Genomic DNA, 25,712 nt, shown 5'->3' on the forward strand with positions numbered 1-25,712 from the left:
GATACAACTTTCAAAATATAACTTGACATGTTAGAGTTATACAATTCAAGACGGGTTTTCACTCGAAAACAACAATTCTGTGAATAATGACACTGAACGCAGCGATTTCTCGGACGATGTTACCACTGCACTGTAACGTATGGCTGACAACGACTTGCTTCTGGGTTAGTCCCTCGTGCATCCGGGTACTTGGGATTGTTCTGCATTACCACATCGGCAATTTTGACGCTGTAATTTTGCCACCAATATTATCGTACAAAAACAAAACTCCATAAATGAACCACAAAGTACTTTCCCTTTCAAAATGTGGTAATTTTAGAAAGAGTATTATCGTTTTTATTGACGACTGACTCTGTCAAAAATCGTTCGATACACTTCAGTTCAGGCATGGAAGACTTCTCACAATGATAATGAGGTGCATATACTGGAATGAACCATTCTGTAGGAGGGGTGGGTGGAGAATTGGATTTGAAGTTTACAACCCTTTTTCGAACAAATATTTGTCATTTGGGCGCACAATGCGTAGAATTAAGACTATAGCACATATTACATTGCTTGTTTGACGTCAATAGTGTCTTTTGAAAAGTTACACTTTACCTAAAGTCTCGCGGACTGATTTCCAATATGGCGTCGGTCATAATACTCATTAACATATTCATTTTTTTTTTCAAATTTCAAAAAAAAAATCATAAAAAATAGAAGAGAAGACGTGCTGACTTGAAATTAACAAATCTAAGTAAGCTACCCCCTGTGCATCAACACACCAGATATCAAAGCAATCTGATTTGAAGTTTATGAGGAGTTGATGAAAATGTCATTTTTGGAAAAAAAATCATAAAAAATTGAAAATGGCACAGATCAACTTGGCATGAACAAATCTGAATAGCCTCCCCCCAGGGAACATGCACACCAAATATCGAAGAATTCCGACTGTCACTTTCAGAGTAGATAGTGAAAATATAAAAGTTTGACGGACACATATGATTCACTCTACTCTCTATACCTCAATACCCACCTATACCTAAAGCTACGCTTTCAGCTTTCGCTGACAGCGGAGCTAAAAAAGCTCTCAAAATCACAGCAAATCCTACACTCAGCTAGGGCAAGAGATATGTCCCAACTGGATGTTGATAGTCTGTCAGACGAAATACTTGTTCCTGTGTATGTACTATAATGTTGAAGGAAGATAGTGACAGTAGGAAGAGGGATTAAGAGCCCCATTCACACCTAATACTATAGGTGTTTCTAGTCTGTTCATTAGTGGTATGAGTACATTTTGTAAATACACACAATAGCACAAGACTTCTGAACAAAGCACATTGAATAAAAGTTATATCACATAATCTAAATTACTGGTTGTGAGTATTTAAAAAAAAACTCTCCATAAACATTGTACTGTGTAATATTGTAAACTTAGATATATTCATCCAATAAAAAATTCTGCAACTTTACAATCTTCAACTCCCTACCAAATGTTTAGACATTTCTAAACCAGGTGCATTTCAATTATATACAAGGTGGCATTTTAGCCACAACTTACTTTCATGATTTGTTTTCAAGCAAAATTAAGTTTTCAGGGGAAGTTTCCAGTTTTATTGTTCAAAGTTTTGGTTTGATATCTTTGTAGTCCTACCAAAACTTTTGGTGTATTTTATCACTAGCCATTTCAGCTAAAATCCTATCCCTAGTAAGCAAGAATACTGTGACATTTCTTATAGAAATACTCATCAACATGACTACATAACAACACATTTCTCATCAACATGACTACATAACAACACATTTCTCATCAACATGACTACATAACAACACATTTCTCATCAACATGACTACATAACAACACATTTCTCATCAACATGACTACATAACAACACATTTCTCATCAACATGACTACATAACAACACATTTCTCATCAACATGACTACATAACAACACATTTCCCATCAACATGACTACATAACAACACATTTCTCATCAACATGACTACATAACAACACATTTCCCATCAACATGACTACATAACAACACATTTCCCATCAACATGACTACATAACAACACATTTCTCATCAACATGACTACATAACAACACATTTCTATGCAAACAATATACAACATATAAATACTAACTTTATAATCACATACATAATAGGGCCTGAAATTAAGTTTTTCTTTTCATAGTCCCAGTGGACTACCACGTTCTGAAATTTGTAGCCAAAGTATTGGTAACAAGTAGACTTCCTAGTTCCATACATATGTACATGTATTCCATTGGAAATGTGTGTGTTATTAAACACTTTCATATCTGTAAATATTAACTTGTCTTTTAAGTTTAAGCAGCAGCCTAAGTGGGCTACCAACTACAAAGGTTGGTAGTCCTATGGCAAGAATTGGTATTCTGTGGACATTGGACTACCATTACCAGTGTTTTTGCTAAGGTTTGGGAACCCCGGTAACAGAAAGGGGGAAAAGGGTAAAACTGGTAGTGCTTCCCACGCAATGTATCATAATTTTGGTGGGGAACCCCGGTAAAATGATGTGGGAACCCCGGTAGATTTTACGTACTTACCGCCCTTAAATAAAACACTGATTACACTTTTGAGCCCTTTGCAGACATAAGACCTACATGTACAATCATATAAAACTTACCTCAATTGACTGACTTTTCATCAAATCAGAAATCTTCTTGTTTTTACTTCTTTTCAATCCTTTTCCTGTCACATCCTTTGCATCCTACATAAAACAACAACAATGTGATAACATTTGTTAAAAGAAGAAAACAAAGTGATAATGTTTGTTGAATGAGGAAAACAAAGTGATAATGTTTGTTGAATGATGAAAACAAAGTGATAATGTTTGTTGAATGAGGAAAACAAAGTGATAATGTTTGTTGAATGATGAAAACAAAGTGATAATGTTTGTTGAATGAAGAAAACAAAGTGATGTTTGTTGAATGATGAAAACAGTGATGTTTGTTAAATGATGAAAACAAAGTGATAATGTTTGTTGAATGAGGAAAACAAAGTGATAATGTTTGTTGAATGATGAAAACAAAGTGATAATGTTTGTTGAATGATGAAAACAAAGTGATAATGTTTGTTGAATGAAGAAAACAAAGTGATAATGTTTGTTGAATGAGGAAAACAAAATGTTTGTTAAATGATGAAAACAAAGTGATGTTTGTTGAATGATGAAAACAAAGTGATAATGGTTGTTAAATGATGAAAACAAAGTGATAATGTTTGTTGAATGATGAAAACAAAGTGATAATGTTTGTTGAATGATGAAAACAAAGTGATAATGTTTGTTGAATGATGAAAACAAAGTGATAATGTTTGTTGAATGATGAAAACAAAGTGATAATGTTTGTTGAATGAAGAAAACAAAGTGATAATGTTTGTTGAATGAAGAAAACAAAGTGATAATGTTTGTTGAATGATGAAAACAAAGTGATAATGTTTGTTGAATGATGAAAACAAAGTGATAATGTTTGTGAAGAAAACAAAGTGATAATGTTTGTTGAATGAAGAAAACAAAGTGATAATGTTTGTTGAATGATGAAAACAAAGTGATAATGTTTGTGAAGAAAACAAAGTGATAATGTTTGTTGAATGATGAAAACAAAGTGATAATGTTTGTTGAATGAAGAAACTTATACAACAGACATGAAAACACATCTAACGGTGTGTTCTGTAATGAAATTTAACTTAAGGTCAGTTACAATATAAGTAAAATCCATCCTAGTTCCTCACATATTTTACCAGAGTTTGTCAGGTATTATAAATCATTTATTTCCCTTTGTGTAACATCTGTTACAGAGTTTCTCAACCCTTGGCAAAAACAGTGCCTACTTTGAACTACATGTATTTACATTCATTCATTTTTTCCTTCATGCCATAGGTTTTGACAACTTGATGTAAGGGTTGCTATCAATCTATACACCTGTACAGCAGGTGTGAATTTAAATTAGAATACAAGCAATACTTACAGTCCACTAGGTAAAAATACTTTTTATGACAATTTGATTTGTTGTATATATTTGTGTACATGTACATGTATGGGTGTTTGTGTTTATGGGAGAGAGATAATGTTTTGTCTTTGTCTCTGTTTTTCTTCTTTTTTGAGTCAAAATCTTTAAGTATTCACTTTTTGTTTTGTTTTGTTTTGTTTTGTTTTGTTTTGTTGTAGTAGCTACAGTACATGTTGGGGTATACTATCACCAGTATACATGTAAACAATAGGGGAATAAGTGGCTAATGTCACTTTATGTTGATATATATATAAATATATGACTTTATTCCCAGATACAAAATAATGATAATACAGGTCCGTGAAGAGTATGTTAACATAAATAAATATATGGGAAAGGGGATCAAATAGTTGTCTGCCAACTAATCTAGTTCAACCCCATCAATACATGTGATAATAATCAGAATACAAATATTATCTGGGCATTTTCACCATTCCTTAGGATTTCTAATATTTGTAAAGCTTCTACAAATAAAGGAAGGGAAGAAAAAAACACATGTATACTGGTTATAGTACACCCCAATATGTAATGTACCTATAATACATGTATACTGGTGATAGTACATCCCAATATGTAATGTACCTATAATACATGTATACTGGTGATAGTACACCCCAATATGTAATGTACCTATAATACATCTATACTGGTGATAGTACACCCCAATATGTAATGTACCTATAATACATGTAAAATGGTGATAGTACATCCCAATATGTAATGTACCTATAATACATCTATACTGGTGATAGTACACCCCAATATGTAATGTACCTATAATACATGTATACTGGTGATAGTACATCCCAGTGTTCTCCCTGAACAAGGTAACAGGGGCGCCGCGCCCTCTTGTAAATTCTTGGCGCCCCCTTGTAAGTTTTGACGAAAAAAAAAATGAATTGAATATTTTTTCAACAAACGGGGCAAAACGATTTACTTCTCTCGCGGTTTCGCTACGATCTCATGGTCGCCATTTTGGAAAGTCAAATATCTCGGTAAAGAGGCTACTGTCACTGATGTCAAACTTCGTGCGAATCACATTCACGCATACTTTCATCAAACTTATCATTCATTCTTTTGCTTTCAAACAGTCAACATGTCTTTCCTCCGTCATTTAGCTCAATGAAGATCAGGAGGTACACGGAATATTTTACACGTCGGCCCTTTTCAGGGCGAACTTGAACTCAGATCGTGGGATTGTTTGCATGTAAACACACACTGTCTCGAGTTTATGGTACAAAAACAAAATGAAATGCGAAACTTTGAAAGGCTTGTGTTGTTCACCGACACTACTTAGATGATACTAAATAATATGTCACTAAAATGAACAAAATGGTACATTCTAGTTCCTTAACTATTTATTGAATTGTAATCGAAACGAAAATGGGCTAATATTTTCGTACCCATCGAACCACGATCGAACTTACGGAGATATCGGGTGAGATGCGATGGCCTCAACACAGATAAACACGTGGTGTCAATGTGGGCGATTCCATTGTTCATGGATAGGTGGGCCGTGACAAAAGTCTCGGAACGGTCTGTTTTTACGTGTACACTAAATGTACTACAAAATCTATGGTTTCCAGAGTCGCTGTGTCTATGAATTGCTTCTCTTAATATAAAAACACGCAAGTAAGATTTTCCATGGCTACGTCAGTATTGAAGTTGAACGCTAAGTTCCCCTCTGTCCCTTCCCTTTAGTTTAATAGTTCGGACGTTGCGTGTGTCATCATAGTACAATCTTTGACCTTTCACAATCTTGTGAGTCGTCGTAGCAGAAAGTTTTGTCGGATACCTGTCCCACTTGAAAACTATGTATTCCGATTCGTTTTATTTCATTTTCTTTTGATTGACTTCATTACCACCCATAGTGACACGAAGCGGTTTCGCCTTCTTTCAAAAAAGACCTGTGCTAACTGAAACTGCCATGACGTATTGTCACCGACTATTTTTGTTTTCGTAAAAAAAACTGAACATGCTGAAGAGAACTATATCATGGCTAGGCATGTCTTACAGTGTGAGGTTTTTTTTGACGTGGGAGCGTGACGTATTGACTGTCCATTTGAACATGTGCAGCTGTGTTTGGCATGTACTATTAATTTTCCAGTTAGACACAACAATGGCAACAAAAATTGCAACATTAGTGTTGCGTCTTTTTTACATTGACTGTAACAGGGCCAGGGTACAAGTTCGTTAGTGGTCTATAATAATATTATGTATCAAAATAAAAACAATCGACTCTCACTCAGTATAGTACGATCGTCAGTCGAGGGGTATGGCAAATGTAACAAAATTCGTTGCGTATAGGATACGGATCGTTCGATCAAATATGCATAAAATTAATTTCCATTGCGTACGGTATAATACGCATGGTTTTGCGTCACCGCAAATACTGGTCCGTCATTCTGAGCAGTTCTCAAGTCCGGGAATTAAATGATAAATTTAATGAGAAGTCAACTAGAAAACAGTACATTTAGACGAATTGAATCACTATGGGAATATCAATAGATGGACCAAATCTGACACTGTTTACTTTGAACAAGCAGTCACCAATGGGGAAATTACAAAGACAGGAGAATTCTCACAGAAGTGAGACAAGTTACTCAGCTGTTATGCATAAAGGCAAAGTTATCTTCACCCTTATGTGTTTGACTTTTGTTTGTTTTGGTAGTGGTATGGTGATGATGCAATGAAGCTCTTGAAAATGGATTTCGTTTTGTAGTAAACACTACAACTGTCGAGCTGTCCTGAAACATCTTGAAATTTGCTGCAATTTTTTTACAGAAAGTTGAAGATTTTGTTTTGTTACACTCTTTCAGCATTTGTGTTAAAAAGAGCTATTTGAGTAACAATTTAGGACAAACTATTAAAAAACTATTTTTTTTGACACAGGTAAATTTGGATAAATTCTGTCACTATTTAAACATTAAGATATCAAAACTCACTTTGACACTTCAATTGTGTTGAAATTCACATGATTAAAGTGGGTTAAAATGGCTAAATAAAGTGCCACCAAAAGCCACCATTTCAAGATGCAAATTGCAAAAGCTCCTAGGCAGGAGGGGGGGAAACCCCCCTCCTGACCACCCCCCAGCGCACGCAGTGCTTCGCTCCACTCAGCAACAATTCCCCCCTCTTGTGACAAAATCCTGGGGAGAACACTGCATCCCAATATGTAATGTACCTATAATACATGTATACTGGTGATAGTACATCCCAATATGTAATGTACCTATAATACATGTATACTGGTGATAGTACATCCCAATATGTAATGTACCTATAATACATCTATACTGGTGATAGTACATCCCAATATGTAATGTACCTATAATACATGTATACTGGTGATAGTACACCCCAATATGTAATGTACCTATAATACATGTATACTGGTGATAGTACATCCCAATATGTAATGTACCTATAATACATGTATAATGGTGATAGTACATCCCAATATGTAATGTACCTATAATACATCTATACTGGTGATAGTACATCCCAATATGTAATGTACCTATAATATATGTACGGTATACTGGTGATAGTACATCCCAATATGTAATGTACCTATAATACATGTATACTGGTGATAGTACATCCCAATATGTAATGTACCTATAATACATGTATACTGGTGATAGTACATCCCAATATGTAATGTACCTATAATACATGTATACTGGTGATAGTATACCCCAATATGTAATGTACCTATAATACATGTATACTGGTGATAGTACACCCCAATATGTAATGTACCTATAATACATGTATAATGGTGATAGTACACCCCAATATGTAATGTACCTATAATACATGTATACTGGTGATAGTATACCCCAATATGTAATGTACCTATAATACATGTATAATGGTGATAGTACACCCCAATATGTAATGTACCTATAATACATGTATAATGGTGATAGTACACCCCAATATGTAATGTACCTATAATACATGTATACTGGTGATAGTACATCCCAATATGTAATGTACCTATAATACATGTATACTGGTGATAGTATACCCCAATATGTAATGTACCTAGTATAATACATCTATATACTAATCTACCTCATACATAAACAATAAGATGTCTGTATTGTTCATTTCTACACTACAGATGACTCATTACTATTTGATGACAGTTCCAGGCATTTTATTGATTTTTTACCAGCAATGGTTTACATTGGGTTTAGTGATCTATAGAGGTCATATTATAAAACACTGTGCTATTCCATCACGTTTGAACTGACTGTATTCATGCTAGTAATAAAGTCAAATAAAATATCTGCATGTATACTATGTAATTTGTTATCAAAACTGACTAACAACAAGTTGGTTTTTATAAACAGGCGGACCTTATTTACTTTGAAATTTATGTTGATTAATGAATTGTTTTTGTTTTGTCAAATTGTTCAGAATTTGTTGATTGTATTATTTTTTGCAGACAGGATTAGAACCTGAAAAAGGCCACCTTGTCATGTGTTTATACAATAATTATAGACAGTGTTAATCAATATATTGGTTGGTGAACTAATTATAGACAGTGTTAATCAATGTATTGGTTGGTGAACTAATTATAGACAGTGTTAATCAATGTATTGGTTGGTGAACAAGTTATAGACAGTGTTAATCAATGTATTAGTTGGTGAACTAATTATAGACAGTGTTAATCAATGTATTGGTTGGTGAACAAGTTATAGACAGTGTTAATCAATGTATTGGTTGGTGAACAAGTTATAGACAGTGTTAATGTATTGGTTGGTGAACTAATTATAGACAGTGTTAATCAATGTATTGGTTGGTGAACAAGTTATAGACAGTGTTAATGTATTGGTTGGTGAACTAATTATAGACAGTGTTAATCAATGTATTAGTTGGTGAACAAATTATAGACAGTGTTAATCAATGTATTGGTTGGTGAACTAATTATAGACAGTGTTAATCAATGTATTAGTTGGTGAACTAATTATAGACAGTGTTAATCAATGTATTGGTTGGTGAACAAGTTATAGACAGTGTTAATCAATGTATTGGTTGGTGAACAAGTTATAGACAGTGTTAATCGATGTATTGGTTGGTGAACTAATTATAGACAGTGTTAATCAATGTATTGGTTGGTGAACTAATTATAGACAGTGTTAATCAATGTATTGGTTGGTGAACAAGTTATAGACAGTGTTAATCAATGTATTAGTTGGTGAAATAAATATAGACAGTGTTAATCAATGTATTGGTTGGTGAACAAGTTATAGACAGTGTTAATCAATGTATTGGTTGGTGAACTAATTATAGACAGTGTTAATCAATGTATTGGTTGGTGAACAAGTTATAGACAGTGTTAATCAATGTATTGGTTGGTGAACAAGTTATAGACAGTGTTAATCAATGTATTGGTTGGTGAACAAGTTATAGACAGTGTTAATCGATGTATTGGTTGGTGAACTAATTATAGACAGTGTTAATCAATGTATTGGTTGGTGAACTAATTATAGACAGTGTTAATCAATGTATTGGTTGGTGAACAAATAAAAAACAAAGGCATATGTTTTCTCCTTTTTTTTACATCTCACACAAGTCCACGTCTTATTTGTTTTCAATAATGATTGCTTGCATGATTTCCTACGACTTCCAACTTTAGTGATATCTACAAACAAACAATTTAAAAGTTAAAATGCTGTTTACTTGCTAATTTGTTATATTCTCAGATATATCTAGACACAGACCAAAGAGGTACAGCAACAACAAAATATTGGCAAAACAAATTTGTTGCAAAATGTAGAACTTTTGAGAAATAAAGTGGTGCTAATGCTAAGTTAGTCATCAAAATGAAACACAGTGACATCAATATGACATTCAGTATGGCTAAACACATCTGACTTGTTCATTTTACGAACTTTGGTCGCTTTTTAAAGTTATTTATTTTATGCAAATTACAGTGTGCATTTCAGCACTCAGGTGTAGGGTATCATATCCAGTTCTTACAGAGTAATTGTTTCTTTACTACTAGACACATTTGGCTATTTGGGGTTTTATGCCTGACTAACATTTGGTCAATTGTTTCTATGAGTTCCACGGACCACAATAGATATAGCAGTGAAAAAACCTAGTAGTTAGTTATACTGGAAGAAGGCTTGCAACGGAGCAGGTCTAATCTGGGGATTACATGTACATGTAAGTACAGGGTGTGACATTGCCATTCGTACCTGAGATTGCTAAAATATGCAAGTCACCCTTAGACACAAATAAACACCGTCTATTTATCATTTGTTGTTTTGGAAGCAACTTAACAAACTTATTACTTTTGTTTGTGTTGTCAACTTTCAAGTGATAGTAGGTACATGTAGGTGAAATGTACTTCTCTACTTTTTGTTCAGTGTTCCTGAAATGTCAAATACAGTAACACATTAAAATTTACATAATTATAAAAACATTTGGCAAAGTTCTTCCTATCATGGGTCTAATGATTTACTGGAAAATATGGCAAATTTTATTCCACTTGGAAAAAAACAATATAACTCTTCACATATTGAAACAAGTTTGAAGTTTAAATCATCCTTGTGTAAAGACACAAACCTTGAGAATGATAGCTAGAAACTGGTAACAACCTCCAGGGCAAACAACTACAAAACCCAACCATACAACCGTTCTCATCTCATTTTGCATTCAAATAGCTAAAAGCCAAACAACACAGATCTTTGCCTCCAGGCATCAGCAAATTTACAGCAATGGGCGTGACCAAGATCTTCACAGAAAAACAAAACAAAAAATCCCATACACCATATTGTATATTTACTTGGTATTTTAATCTGACAATGTCATAATCCACACAAAAATTTTCTGAATTCAAGGAATCTTGTTGAAATTTGTTTTCTCTAATCTAGGTTTCCCAAAGTAGAGTAATTTTTGGACTACATGTAAACAATAAGGAATCCCTCTCTGAAAGGATTCCTCATTTTGTTACCTGTTTACACCTGTTTAAATCTTATTTCCTTTCCTTATGCTACAAAGTAAAAAGTAGGGGATAATAAGAATATAGAATCTTAGCTACTATAGTCAGTGTAAATTAGGATGACATGGTGACTGTATACAATGACAAGATCTACAAGTCAACTACTTACTTACAGTAATCACCAATTAACAACCATTTCAAGGCTATATTTACAATTCACTATTTAACAGTCAAATCTGATTTCTGAATTTTCATTTGTGGTAGATGTACGTGTAAATTCTATGGCACGGTTAATGAATGTGGTCTGTATGTTTTAGCCATATTAGAAACAGTTGGTGTAGTAAAAACAAGAAGTGACATTTGGTTTGGTAAACTTTAACTCATCTAGATTTGTGCATTTATTAAAACTCTACCTTACAGTGTACCCACAACAGAGCTACATGAATCTTTGGGTAAAGGGGATGACTGGTAGTGGTAGATTCCATACAAAACTTATGAGTCTGTCTTTTTTGTCTGTAGCCTGTAAATTAAGAATTTTGAACGGATCTGACAGGCAGTTCAATCTAAACAGAAATACAGGCTGAGAACCAGACAAACTAACAAAGTCAGATTGTAATGACCTTTGTACCTGTACCTATACCTGTATGCATTGCATATCTAGATGAACTTGGAGGTTAAAGGTCATGTAAACAGTGGTAACACTGTCCACTGCTTAGCTGGGACTAGTAGTAGTAGTAGTACAGTTATGATGCATAATATCAACATCAATCTTTGAGAATGTCCCTAGAAACATGGATTCATACAGTTTCTACAATCAATTCCAATACTAAATGTAAATCTTGATATTAGCCAAGTAGCATTGATGAACACTTTGTCATGCATACTAAATCACTCACTCTAAAGTTTGATGACATCCATTGTTATATTATACATTGGTGGCTTGTTTCAGTCAAATACACAATATCTCTAGTATATTTAGTATATAGCCACAACAAAGACATGCAATTAATGTAATGTCAAGTCAAAATTAAATTCAAAAAATTCATATTCTACAAGTTGTATTTTTCTACCATCATCTCTTCCAGTAGTACAACTGGCTAATGACTGGGTTAAGGGGAATTTTTTCTTTGTAATAAAACATAACCTAAAACTTTAACTACTTAGCAATACATTTTAGCCAATAATTTGTTTCCTAAACTCAGATACTCCTTGCTGTTGTAAACAATTACAAAACTTCATATCTTGAATTTTAACACATGACTTCAAAACATGTATGTATGTCACTAGTCAATATCAATGATTCAATATTGTATTTTATCATGCCAAATATTATACTTATAGTATTATGCAAATATTCTGGTATAAATGTTATGCTATGAATTCCAGTAGTATTCATAGTCAGACAAGAATTGAGTAGAGAAACTGTGTTATCATTATTCCATTAGATTTAAAGCATAGTACCATTCTTAATTGTAGCCTACACCCTAATTCCTTTATGTATACATACAAATGGTATGTGAGAGGTATGAGTACATTTATTCACACAATACATGACATACACAGGTTTCACAATCAGACTACACAACACTACTCTATGTACACTATGTCCCTGACAGCCACCTTACATGACATACACAGGTTTCACAATCAGACTACACAACACTACTCTATGTACACTATGTCCCTGACAGCCACCTTACATGACATACACAGGTTTCACAATCAGACTACACAACACTACTCTATGTACACTATGTCCCTGACAGCCACCTTATATGACATACACAGGTTTCACAATCAGACTACACAACACTACTCTATGTACACTATGTCCCTGACAGCCACCTTACATGACATACACAGGTTTCACAATCAGACTACACAACACTACTCTATGTACACTATGTCCCTGACAGCCACCTTATATGACATACACAGGTTTCACAATCAGACTACACAACACTACTCTATGTACACTATGTCCCTGACAGCCACCTTACATGACATACACAGGTTTCACAATCAGACTACACAACACTACTCTATGTACACTATGTCCCTGACAGCCACCTTATATGACATACACAGGTTTCACAATCAGACTACACAACACTACTCTATGTACACTATGTCCCTGACAGCCACCTTACATGACATACACAGGTTTCACAATCAGACTACACAACACTACTCTATGTACACTATGTCCCTGACAGCCACCTTATATGACATACACAGGTTTCACAATCAGACTACACAACACTACTCTATGTACACTATGTCCCTGACAGCCACCTTATATGACATACACAGGTTTCACAATCAGACTACACAACACTACTCTATGTACACTATGTCCCTGACAGCCACCTTATATGACATACACAGGTTTCACAATCAGACTACACAACACTACTCTATGTACACTATGTCCCTGACAGCCACCTTACATGACCTCTTAATTTGACCCAGATCACCAGAGTGACTGGAATTATATGTTTTTATGACTGATACATAGAAATTTGATGACATTCAGCAGATTCTGTTATTAAAATGAGTAGAGTGGAAATAGTAATGAGTGTGAACATTTGTCTATACATGTGATATACAAAAAGTGCACAAAACAAATACACAAAACTTGGCGTGTTAGAAATTAACAAAAGATCAGTCTGTTTTTTCACATTTCTTATTTCTCATTTTTAAAGTCATGTCATTAATTAATACATGTACAATGACATGTAGCTATGGCTGTAATATAATACTACCCATCACATTTATAATACACAATAACACGTAAACAGTGATGTCAGCAACACAGTGTGACCTGTCGTGTTATCCTGTATTCATGACTTGAACACCCACACAATGATAATGTTCAAAACACCCCAACCACTGACAAAAACCAGTTGTCCAAAAACCTACATACAAATAGTAAATGAATGGTTTCCTTGCCGAGGAGAACAATGCATATGTACCTGTGCCATTACAAAGCCAGATAACAGTTAGGTTTCTTGCATGTTTTGATAACAGCCATTGTGGCTAGCTTGTTGGTACAATACGGGTGGAGTAGGTTATGTAAAAGTAAGACTTTCAGAAGTAAATTGGTTAGGTGATTGGCTGATTTACTTGTACACTGCAAAGCCACAGACATCTTTGTCTTGCTAATGATGACAGTTTATACACCAGTCACAGAACCATGGCAAATATCTCTGCTGGGATCTACTAGGAATGTGTCCATGGTTTACTGAATCATACTAAATTCTATTCAGCATATCCTAGTGTACGACAAGTGACAGACACTTGTTGAAAGCATAACACTGTTCAGTAGATTGCAAAGCATTCACGTTCCATTGTTACGCTAACCCCTATACACCTTGACTGCCTAGACAAAGAATTACCAACATTCTTTTTGGGCAGTGTTCAACAGTAACAACAATTTCTCACTCAGAAATGCCTATGCATTTAGAATCCTGTCTTAAAAGGAATGCATGCACCAACTTATTGAAATCTTTAAAAAAAAAAAATCATAAATGTTCAGATTTGCTGGTCACTGCATTTTTCCTTTACTGCAACTATTCAACAATTGTAGTATATCAGCATTGGATAGCTTTAAATTATATTTCTGTATAAATACATCTGTATTTCACCTGGTAGTAAAATTTATGATTACATTTGAGTATATTTATTTGTGTTTGATTTGATTTGAATGCTTAGAGTATTAACCTGAGGCTAAACAAAGACTGACAAGTTTACTAATGACAGGAGAATTTTTCACAACGACAGATCAAACCAATGTCTCACATGTACTCCAATGATACATGGTAAGGCTACCCAAGTACTACTCCAATGATACATGGTAAGGCTACCCAAGTACTACTCCAATGATACATGGTAAGGCTACACAAGTACTACTCCAATGATACATGGTAAGGCTACCCAAGTACTACTCCAATGATACATGGTAAGGCTACCCAAGTACTACTCCAATGAGACATGGTAAGGCTACCCAAGTACTACTCCAATGATACATGGTAAGGCTACCCAAGTACTACTCCAATGAGACATCGTAAGGCTACCCAAGTACTACTCCAATGATACATGGTAAGGCTACCCAAGTACTACTCCAATGATACATGGTAAGGCTACCCAAGTACTACTCCAATGATACATGGTAAGGCTACCCAAGTACTACTCCAATGATACATGGTAAGGCTACCCAAGTACTACTCCAATGTGACATCGTAAGGCTACCCAAGTACTACTCCAATAATACATGGTAAGGCTACCCAAGTACTACTCCAATGACACATGGTAAGGCTATTCAAGTACTACTCCAATGATACATGGTAAGGCTACCCAAGTACTACTCCAATGATACATGGTAAGGCTACCCAAGTACTACTCCAATGATACATGGTAAGGCTACCCAAGTACTACTCCAATGATACATGGTAAGGCTACCCAAGTACTACTCCAATGATACATGGTAAGGCTACCCTAGTACTACTCCAATGATACATGGTAAGGCTACCCAAGTACTACTCCAATGATACATGGTAAGGCTACCCAAGTACTACTCCAATGAGACATCGTAAGGCTACCCAAGTACTACGACTCAAAGTTCTACTTGTACTAGTTGTAGTTCAAAGTATAACATTGTTCTTGACAATGTCTGTATACACAACAAACAATAAAGGTTTGTATGCCATGGTGTCAGACACTGTCAAACTATGGACAGTACATTTAGACATTGGTTGACAATGTCAAATTGTTTGTATACTTATCTCTCCAACCTTTATTTTTCTTTTCAAGCTACTCCTAATCCCAAGATCATGACCTATGCTGTCAAATATGTGCATTTATACACTAGTAGTAAACTGTTTGTATAGTATCTCCTCGTAATGGTAGACTAGTAAAACACTAAGAGTCAACAACACTGTATGGGCCAAAGCCTGCGTTTCCACTCCTGAGTTTCATTGAATATACTGTGTAAAATTTACAAAATTATTCTATAAGTTACAATGGGTTTTCAAACCTTGACAAAAAGTGATTCCTAATTGCTAACACAAACAATTATTATTGCCACCCATTACACACTACTAACTAATTGACTTACAATACTTCACATGTATAGCCAGTACTTCTGAGAGCAAACATTTTAAATGTTTGAAGGGAATAATTACAAAATACACCACCTTGTCACATAAATGGTAGTTCCTCAATAGTCAATTAAATACGGTCTTTAAATGTTTGGAATATATATCACAAAACACACAAGCACATTTTATTGTACCCTGCAAATACTGTGGCCAGACCCTTGACCCTATTGCCAATCAGTTACTCATTGTAGTTCAAGTTCAAATTCTTTTTATGTCAAAAACTACAAAACTTTTCCTTACAATCTAAGCTGTTCTGTACTACAGGTGGGAAAGTCTCACTATTTTTGTACTTGATTACAAGACATTTATAGTTTGTGTTTGTGACGGTCTTTGAACCCTGGTAACAAAGGTAGGAAATCTGATAAAACTTGACAAAATTTCCTTACTTAGTACCACTGGGTAAGTAAGTACCGTAACTTAGTTTGTTGGGAAATAACTGAGGGAACTCATGGAGATTTTATCAACTTATTTTGTCCCTTGAAAAACTATAACAGATAATTCACCATTACCATTTCAAAATTTACCATATCATCAATATAAGACACACAATATGAAAAATGACAACATTATACTAGCAAATAAACAACAGCTGATAGTATTGCTATTTATTTCGGGACAAATAATTCTGAGCAGGTAGGAGCACCTCGGTTTACTTTGGCAATAAACATGTACATGTGAATGTGACTTCACTGTCCTGACTACATTAATTGATGTGACTTCACTGTCCTGACTACATTAATTGATGTGACTTCACTGTCCTGACTACATTAATTGATGTGACTTCACTGTCCTGACTACATTAATTGATGTGACTTCACTGTCCTGACTACATTAATTGATGTGACTTCACTGTCCTGACTACATTAATTGATGTGACTTCACTGTCCTGACTACATTAATTGATGTGACTTCACTGTCCTGACTACATTAATTGATGTGACTTCACTGTAATGACTACATTAATTGATGTGACTTCACTTCTCGTAGACATTGTTCTTACCCCCTCCCTTCTAGTAGACATTGTTCTAACTGCTCTCCCTTGCCGGCATCCCCACCCCACCCCCAGTTGAGTTTGCATGTACAGTTGTAACTGCAGACTACAAGATGCCATCTCACATCCTGGGATTGTCAGAATTGTTAAGGGCAGTAAGTTGGTTAAATCAAATTGAGGTCTCCTGGTGTTTTACTGGAGTTACCCACCCAATATAATGATCAAGAATAAGGAAATGTATGAATTCAATTCAGGAATTCTAAAAGTTTATGGCTAGATCTTATTGACTACATGTACAACTTGTTTTCTTAAAGGGAAGGGTAAAGTGTGAATTTATCAGTATAGATTACTACTTTGGATTAGATATACATACTATAAAGTTTAACATTTCAAACTGAAAAGACATGTATTAAAGTAATAATACTTGGATAATTAGAATACGGATCACTTAATTTCTCCCTTCACAGCTGATAGCATTTAATAGCATAATTTATTTGTTATCACAAGTAACCAAAGGCTAGACATAATGTGACAGGCATTACATGTTGTGTAGTTCATCTGACATGTAATCATAGCCCTAACCCCTACACCAAAGGGTCTATGATGTAATGAGCCAATACTGTTATAAAGCTATAAACTTGCCAACAAGTTAAAGTTCACTAAAACAGTTCTATTGTTTTGACAAGTAATTGACCTAATTGGTTTATTTACATAAACCTACTTAAAAGATACTACCAGTGCCAACATAGCTGTTTTATTTGTTGATAGTACCCACCCACCTTAAGGGAAACTTGAGTATATCATGGTTTCTGCATCACTGGTATGCACAGAATTGTGTTAAGGTACTGCCCTTTGTCCCTTGGTACTCATCAATAGTCAATTTGAGATGCCAACACCGACTGTAAATCACTCCCAGTTTTATAGCCCTTGGTTAGATGCTTAAAAACACATCACAAAAGACAAACAACAGCTATGTTTTTCATAGTTTAACAGAAAACACTATAAAATTTGGAAATGAAAAACCGTTACCATGTAGTTTCTTGCATATGAATAACATGAATAACTCATATTTGGATTTCCCTCAGTTTTCTCAAAATGGTTTATTGTGAAGTAACTGATTCATTTCAATCACTAGGCCAGTCCTACTTTCACTCAGGACAGGGTACTATCTATTGTACTGAAAACTTTTACCAATTAATTTTATGTTGCAGGAAAGTGAGGGACTGCTAAAAACATGTCTTCATGCACGTAACCACACTAAATAACAGAACTGAACATATTGGAAATACTTTATGGTAAACAAAAAAAATGTGAACATTGTCACCCATTTTCTTTTGGTGAGACTTAATGACTCATTGCTCAAAGTGTCTTGTTTCAAAGTATTTGGTTTTGCTGATTTTGAAATCTATAGGAACAAGACAATCATGAATAGCTAGGCCAGACAATCACAAAAATGTGGATGTCACCTACATTGTATTACAGACATATTTGATTTAGCAAGATACAAACTGTTAAAATGTTAGCTACATATGTAATTAAGGATATTAAAATAAATACTAAAATAACTTGGTGTTACTTATCTATATGTATCAACCTGTCATTACAGATTTTGTCAAACTGAATGTGTTTTTGGACAAAGTACAAAGTATTTACACTGGAAGGCCATACAGTTGACACTAAGGTAAAAGTACAAAGCAGGGAATTCAACAACAGATCAATAGTGAAAACAAAGGCCTGACTCTTCTACTACTAGGTACCAGTAAAACATTTGAAGAGTTGTTGTTTTGAAACAAAGTACTTGACACATAAAAAGAATCATCAAGAATGTCAGTATTGAAATGATAACCTTTAGAATTGTCCTCAGGGAAGTATGAAAACAATGACTCCCCATTTACAGGCAATAAAATCTATGACTCGTAGAAAAAACGACGATGTTGGACAACCTACCATCTTTTATCAGGTTTTGACGATTGAGTTCAAGATGGCCTGAAAAACGCAGCTCAGCAATGGAGATCACCGAAAGGAACCGCGAGAAACAAGACAGTTGTTTATCTTTTTAGAAGCGTAGTACTTCCAACAGTTGATGTCAGTATGACTTTATACTGAACTATATGAGTATTTTGGTGTCTATAGGGAACTTAGTTAGGGTCGTTAACCCTCTAAATGGACTATCACACAGTACCAGCTATCATATTGATAAGCTAACAACTCACAAAGACATCTCTGTTTCTATACAAAAAATATGTCATAGTAAACTGACCTGAAATAACAGAATGAAAAAAACAAAACTTTTCCTTTTTTATGAAACGCTGGAGGCAGGACCTTCATAAAATTGACTATTGTCTAACGATGGTCACATTGGACAACAATGACTGGAATTTTGGATAGAGACCAAGATGGCTATTGTCTACACATGTACATGTAGTCAAACAGACAGCCCCCTTAAGGAGGGATATCTTGGTTGTGTTAAATATCTGCCATACCCTTAGAATAACATTTGACCCTAGACAACTTCTAGCATGTACACTGTACAGCAACTAATTCAAAATCAATTCACAACATGAGATATACAGGATGTATGTGTATATCAAATAACAACTATTTTAGTTCACATGTAATATGTGAACAGTAGCAACACAATGAATATATAATAGCATATACAAGTTTCACCAACATTTCAGAAATCAAGAGACGGCAATAGTCTGTATCTTTAATATCATTATTATCATGATTTGTCAATTATGTAGTATCATCATGAAGGCAGAAGCACACTTCAGTCAGAAAAGACAGGTCAGAAAGACTGTATATATACCCAAAACACTTGTGACAAACAAACAATAAAAATACAAAAAATCACAAAAGACAGTTTGTAAATAGAATGGACAACTACTAGTACTACTAGTGTACACCCAACATATAATAAATGACATCATTGGATCATTTACAAGTTATCCTAATACCAGGTTTGAGTTTATTTATTACATTTTTAAGTGATAGTTAAGTATACTAGATGTAAGTTGAATACTTTGAATACCCTTTTATATGCAGTAAAAAATACACCCCAAAAACATATAAACTGAAGCTTTTACCCCTGTAAAGAGGATTCTTGGAAACATGTATTGGAAATAAATATTTTTAAATATTTGTGGAATTACCAGTATCACAGTATGAATAAATTAGCCCTCAAATATTTTCCTTCATAGTTGAAGTACTTAAAAGTTTGGTTTAAATGTACTAAATACCAAGCATCATGTAAATCAATTACATGTCATGTATAATATATTACATTTATTGCTATATAATAGTAGCTATCTTAAGATTATACTAGGTATTAAATTATAACTGTCTATTCAGTTTTATAGTCAAACTGATTGTGACAATTTTTTTTTGTTTATTTCCTTACTTGCTGACTTGTTTGTTTGTTCTGGTAGTATATTTATTGTACTTCAGTCACACTATCAAATGATAGTACATACATGTATCAAGTCTATGTCAAAATACAGTAGTTAAATTGCACACTCAGCAGTTATCCACTACCAAATCATATTTATCGATAAAGATCTGATATTCAAAAGTTATAACCGATTATGAATCACAGCATGAAATATTCTCTCCTTCAGTATGAGTGTATGCACAGAGGGAAAATGACCAGAGTCTCCCTCTGTATGAGTGTATGCAAGAGGGGAAAAATGAGGGAAGGGGAGCACAAATCCTGTATTTCCTGCCAACTTGTAAAGTTTGTGTGTACAAACAGTTATCCCTGGTAGAAAGAAGGCCAAGGAGTTCATTAATATACATTGACATGGTGTTCACCTTCCCTATCAATTACATGTAGCCTATATTCCACTACATTTCAAACCATTTTGTGCATTATTAAATAAATTTAATACAAGTTTCACAGTGAGTTGAAATTTGTTGTGTAGGTGTCTTGGGATGAGCAGAAACAGATGTACATGTACAACTTAATGTATGTTTCTCCAAGGCAAATTGACAAGGTCATTCATATCCAAATCAGGTCTAAAAATATAATGTTCAGTAAAAATGCTTCAAAAATCTTCCTCTCCAAAACTTCTGGGCCAATAGAGTTGAAAATTTGCTCTGTAGGTTTCTTGGGATGAAAATTATATCAAAATATCACCAAACTCTTTGATATATTCACTACTTGTAACTTAGTTTCTGATTATGGGAACATGAATGCAAACAACAAATTTATTTAGAGTGGGTGTGCTGAACTTCATTAAGTTCATTTTATTATTTTCATTTAGGCTCCATCAATTAAATACTACATGTTTGCAATCCATTAATTTTAGAATAAGTAGGGAGGTACGTGTAGATTTTTTATTTTATTTTATTATATATATTTTTTCATGTGTGAGTGTCAAGTTCCGGTTTTCCATTGTTTTCCAAATGGTCTCTGTGTTATTTATTTATTCCTATCAGATATTCGGCCATTACAGATTGGAAGAAGAGTTTTATATTTTCTTTTTTAAGTTGATGTCAGTTTCCGCATCACAATTTTTGTGATATTATTATTTTTTTCTCAAATACGTAAAAAAAAAGTTTAGGGTCGGCAGTGAAAAACTAGGTGGGGTTGGGTAACCGGAACCAAACAATTATTTTTTTTAGCCCTTATACATGTATGTCCACAAATACCTACATAGTACATGTATGTTACAATTGATAGTAGTATCTCACCTGTCTTGTCAGTAGCATACGTCCATCTGAATATCTCCTTGGATCAACACGTTGTGTTTCCTTCTGAAGTGTGCCGTGTGCATTTGCAAGTTCTCCTCTATGTGCTGTGTTATCCACCCTTGCATACATAGAGAATCTGTTGTTTCCACTAGGAGGTAAACCAGCAGGTTCTGCTTTGGTGATGATGTCTCCACTAGCAGTTTGCAGCTCATGAACTTTAGATTTCTGTTTCGTTCTCGGCATTGTTTCTTGATTATTGCTGGAATCATTGGAATCCATATTGGAATACATACTCATCCTTGAGATGGGCCGCTCTATGCCTTTTGGATCAGGGCGCGCACGGAGCGTGAGGCGTGATGTGATATCAATTGTTGCATCATTTTGGAGTGTATTGAAAGCTGATCTGTCTGCTGAGGAAGCTGTTGAGTATGGATCACTGGATGGGTGTGACATGACATCAGCCTTTACAACCAATCTATTTGGTGTAATACCGTCTTCAGCACTGTAATTGCCACTGCCATTCTTGGGGACATCAACAACCATAACACGGTCACCAGAACCGGATCCGTTCATACCCTCTGAATCTCGACAGTATCCAATGCCACTGTCACTATTGCTACTGTTGCTATTACTCCTCCTTGCATCATGTTGGTACTCTCCTCCCATATAAACTTGAGCTCGTTGTAATTCATTCACGTACAATCCATTGTGTCGGTCCTGGTACAATTTTGCCAGTGTTCGGAGAATTGGTTTCGATGACTGTGGAAATTCAACACATCCATTAGTTTCAAGATCAACTGTACATGGGATGCCAAATTTGACAGCTTTCTTGGCGTGAATATGATGCTGACTAATGTCTGGATCCACAATAAAAACATGACATGAACTACCATAACTGTCCGTGTCAACATGCCCCATTTCAGGATTCTCTTCAAGTCCATGCATAGTCACGAGTCCAAAAAAGCGTTTATCGTCTGGACATACTCCACTGAATGCCAACTTCTCTGCCGGGTACACCACCACAATTCCACTGTTTGGAGTAACAAGCCTTACATCTTCTAATGTGATTTCCATCATTACCAGTGTGTGTACACGCTGTTCCATTCTCAGTCGTCGAACACATCTACGGATAGCTTGCAAACTGGCAGTCTGAAGATTAGCATCTGCTGGGATTTCGATTGACCCCAAATATCCAACAACAACACGTAAATATAAATCATCCTCATCAAGTTCATTGTCAATGTCTAAAGGTACTGCAGCACTAACATGTGGCTGGAGTGATGGATACAAAATACTGGATACTTCTAATGGTGACATAGGCCGATTAATCATTGCTGGGTCTGGAGTGGACATGTAATGTCTTGAATAATGTTGTTGTTGTTGTTGTTGTTGTTGTTGTTCTATTTGAAGTTGTTGATGGTGATACACATGTTTTTGTGGTTTAGGTAAATGATGCCTTTCTGAATATTTGTGCTTGTTTTTTCTTGATTTTGTCATCAACTCATCATCAAACGCGTCTCCAGTCCACACTGAACGTTCATACACTTTCTGAGGTTTCTTCAAGAAAACCTCGAATTTGCCCGACTTGTTAAAAGGGCTGAGGTGTCCGGGTGCAAGTCTACAATCTACATCACATTTGTCACTTTCTTCATCCTCGTCCGTTTCTTCGACAGCCTCTGCAACCTTCTTAGGGTTTCCAAATAATGTTCCTCTGAAAAGATCCTCAACGACTTTATCTACCCTAGCTATGCCACTTAGTTGGTCATTCGTTGGTGTAGGGGGTGTTCGGGTTTTCATTCGTGGGTGTGATCTTGGTCTAGGCCTGTTCACAACATATTCATCGTCCGATGAATCAGTATCATGACGTGGTTTTTCCGCGATTGTCAACCTAAGGATCGACGTTGACACACCAATAAGTTTTACTACTTGTTCATGTGACAGCTTTGCGACATTTTCCCCGTTGACAGCCATAACGTAATCACCGGATTTTAAACCTGCCATTTCGGCTGGCGTGCCCCTTACTATAGCGCTCAATTTACAAGGAGATTGGCCTGTTAATGTAAATCCATACCCATTACGTCCACGGGGGACTTCAACAGTTTTTAACTTCGCCATGACGGGCCGTTTTTTCTTCCGCCTCGTTTGGTGCATCTTAGAAGTTGCGACCAGTTAATCGATCGATGTAAGAGTTGTTTGAGGTGCGTACATTTACCTTGCTAGAGCATTGGCACCCCGTTGGTGTAACGCCTGCCGTTGTAGTAGTTTGAATTTTTCCCTGTTCGCTAAACAACACTGATACTGATTGAATCGTATCGACAGTGTAAATATTCACGTTGATACAGAAAACACGGCGTTCTTGATTCAGGAAACGACTTGCGTCATGGCAAATTGCAGCAAATTAGTAGATGACAACAACTTGTGCTTACCAACTAACAGTGACACACATCGATGATCGCAGTTGGCGTACGTGGTGTCAACACAGGGTTTCCCGATAATCAGAGTGGGTTGGTTCGATAAAATGAATGCTGTACTTGTCTCCAAGAAATCGTTGACAGTCTCGCCGCATTATTTAGCGCTGATCATAATCCATACTCCACTGACTAAGAACAGAAATAACTCAGAAATTTATCAGATATTGTTGAAGCACTTAAACATGGACGACAACGGTTGTACCACGTGATTCGTAGCTCGTAATTGATTGGTGAAAAACTCAGGAATTTGCTGCCATACAATCCTTCGACATTACCGTTGTTATGCTAATTAATTTCATAATAGAAAAGTACTTGGTGCAAACTATTTGACAGACGGGGAGGGAAATGTTTGCGTGACAGAATGCAGGCCATTTTCAAGACACGCGTAAAACACCTAATTACCTTTTCACGGCCACGATATGCTAGCATTATCCCACTGTAAACTGTCTCAAAGAAGTGTCAGAAAACAGACGCCCTCTAGTCTGTAGCTAGCACAGCGTCAATGCCATATGTATTAGATTATAGATACAAGATTTATTAGTATGGTGACTCATGTCAACATTTGTTGTTGCTGTTATTATTATCAATTATTATTATTACTACTATTATTACAAGTTATAAAGGGGTTTAATATTATACAATAATACAGCATTGTGTGAAAGACAATTTAGAGGACTTGTGCCTTTTGGTCCTTTTGTCAATAAAATATATCCGTTTGAGCTTATGGAAATAAGCTTATATTTTTTTTATAAGGATCATGGAAAATATGGACATTTTTCCTTTACAAAGCTGAAAATAATATTAAACCTAAAACAGATTTATAAAGGTATGTGTATGGCGTAGAATGCCTGCCAATATTCGAAAATACAATACTGCAATGACTATATGCAATACTGCAATGACTATATGCAATACTGCAATGACTATATGCAATACTACAATGAATATATGCAATACTGCAATGACTATATGCGATATGACTATATGCGATATGACTACATGAGGTGACTACATGCGATATGACTACATGCGATGTGACTACATGAGATGACTACATGCGATATGACTACATGAGATGACTACATGCGATGTGACTACATGAGATGACTATATGCGATATGACTACATGAGGTGACTACATGCGATATGACTACATGCGATGTGACTACATGAGATGACTACATGCGATGTGACTACATGAGGTGACTACATGCGATATGACTACATGAGATGACTACATGCGATGTGACTACATGAGATGACTATATGCGATATGACTACATGAGGTGACTACATGCGATATGACTACATGCGATGTGACTACATGAGATGACTACATGCGATATGACTACATGAGATGACTACATGCGATATGACTACATGAGGTGACTACATGCGATGTG

General features: G+C 35.3%; 1 protein-coding gene across 2 annotated transcripts in view; it reads right to left on the minus strand.

The window, feature by feature from the left end:
• The window catches only part of LOC144446162 (regulator of G-protein signaling 12-like), a 73,605-nt gene extending 49,119 nt beyond the window's left edge, over positions 1 to 24,486 (minus strand). For both annotated transcript variants that reach the window (XM_078135897.1, XM_078135896.1), the window contains exons 1-2: positions 21,839 to 24,486; positions 2,649 to 2,732 (exon numbers count right to left, since the gene is read on the minus strand). In XM_078135897.1, the coding sequence (XP_077992023.1) occupies positions 2,649 to 2,732; positions 21,839 to 23,989 (2,235 nt within the window). In that variant the 5' untranslated portion in view covers positions 23,990 to 24,486. The remainder of the gene's footprint in view (positions 1 to 2,648; positions 2,733 to 21,838) is intronic.
• Positions 24,487 to 25,712: the final 1,226 nt, after the last annotated feature.

Source organism: Glandiceps talaboti, chromosome 15, assembly GCF_964340395.1.
Source record: "Glandiceps talaboti chromosome 15, keGlaTala1.1, whole genome shotgun sequence".
NCBI classification, from domain to species: domain Eukaryota; kingdom Metazoa; phylum Hemichordata; class Enteropneusta; family Spengelidae; genus Glandiceps; species Glandiceps talaboti.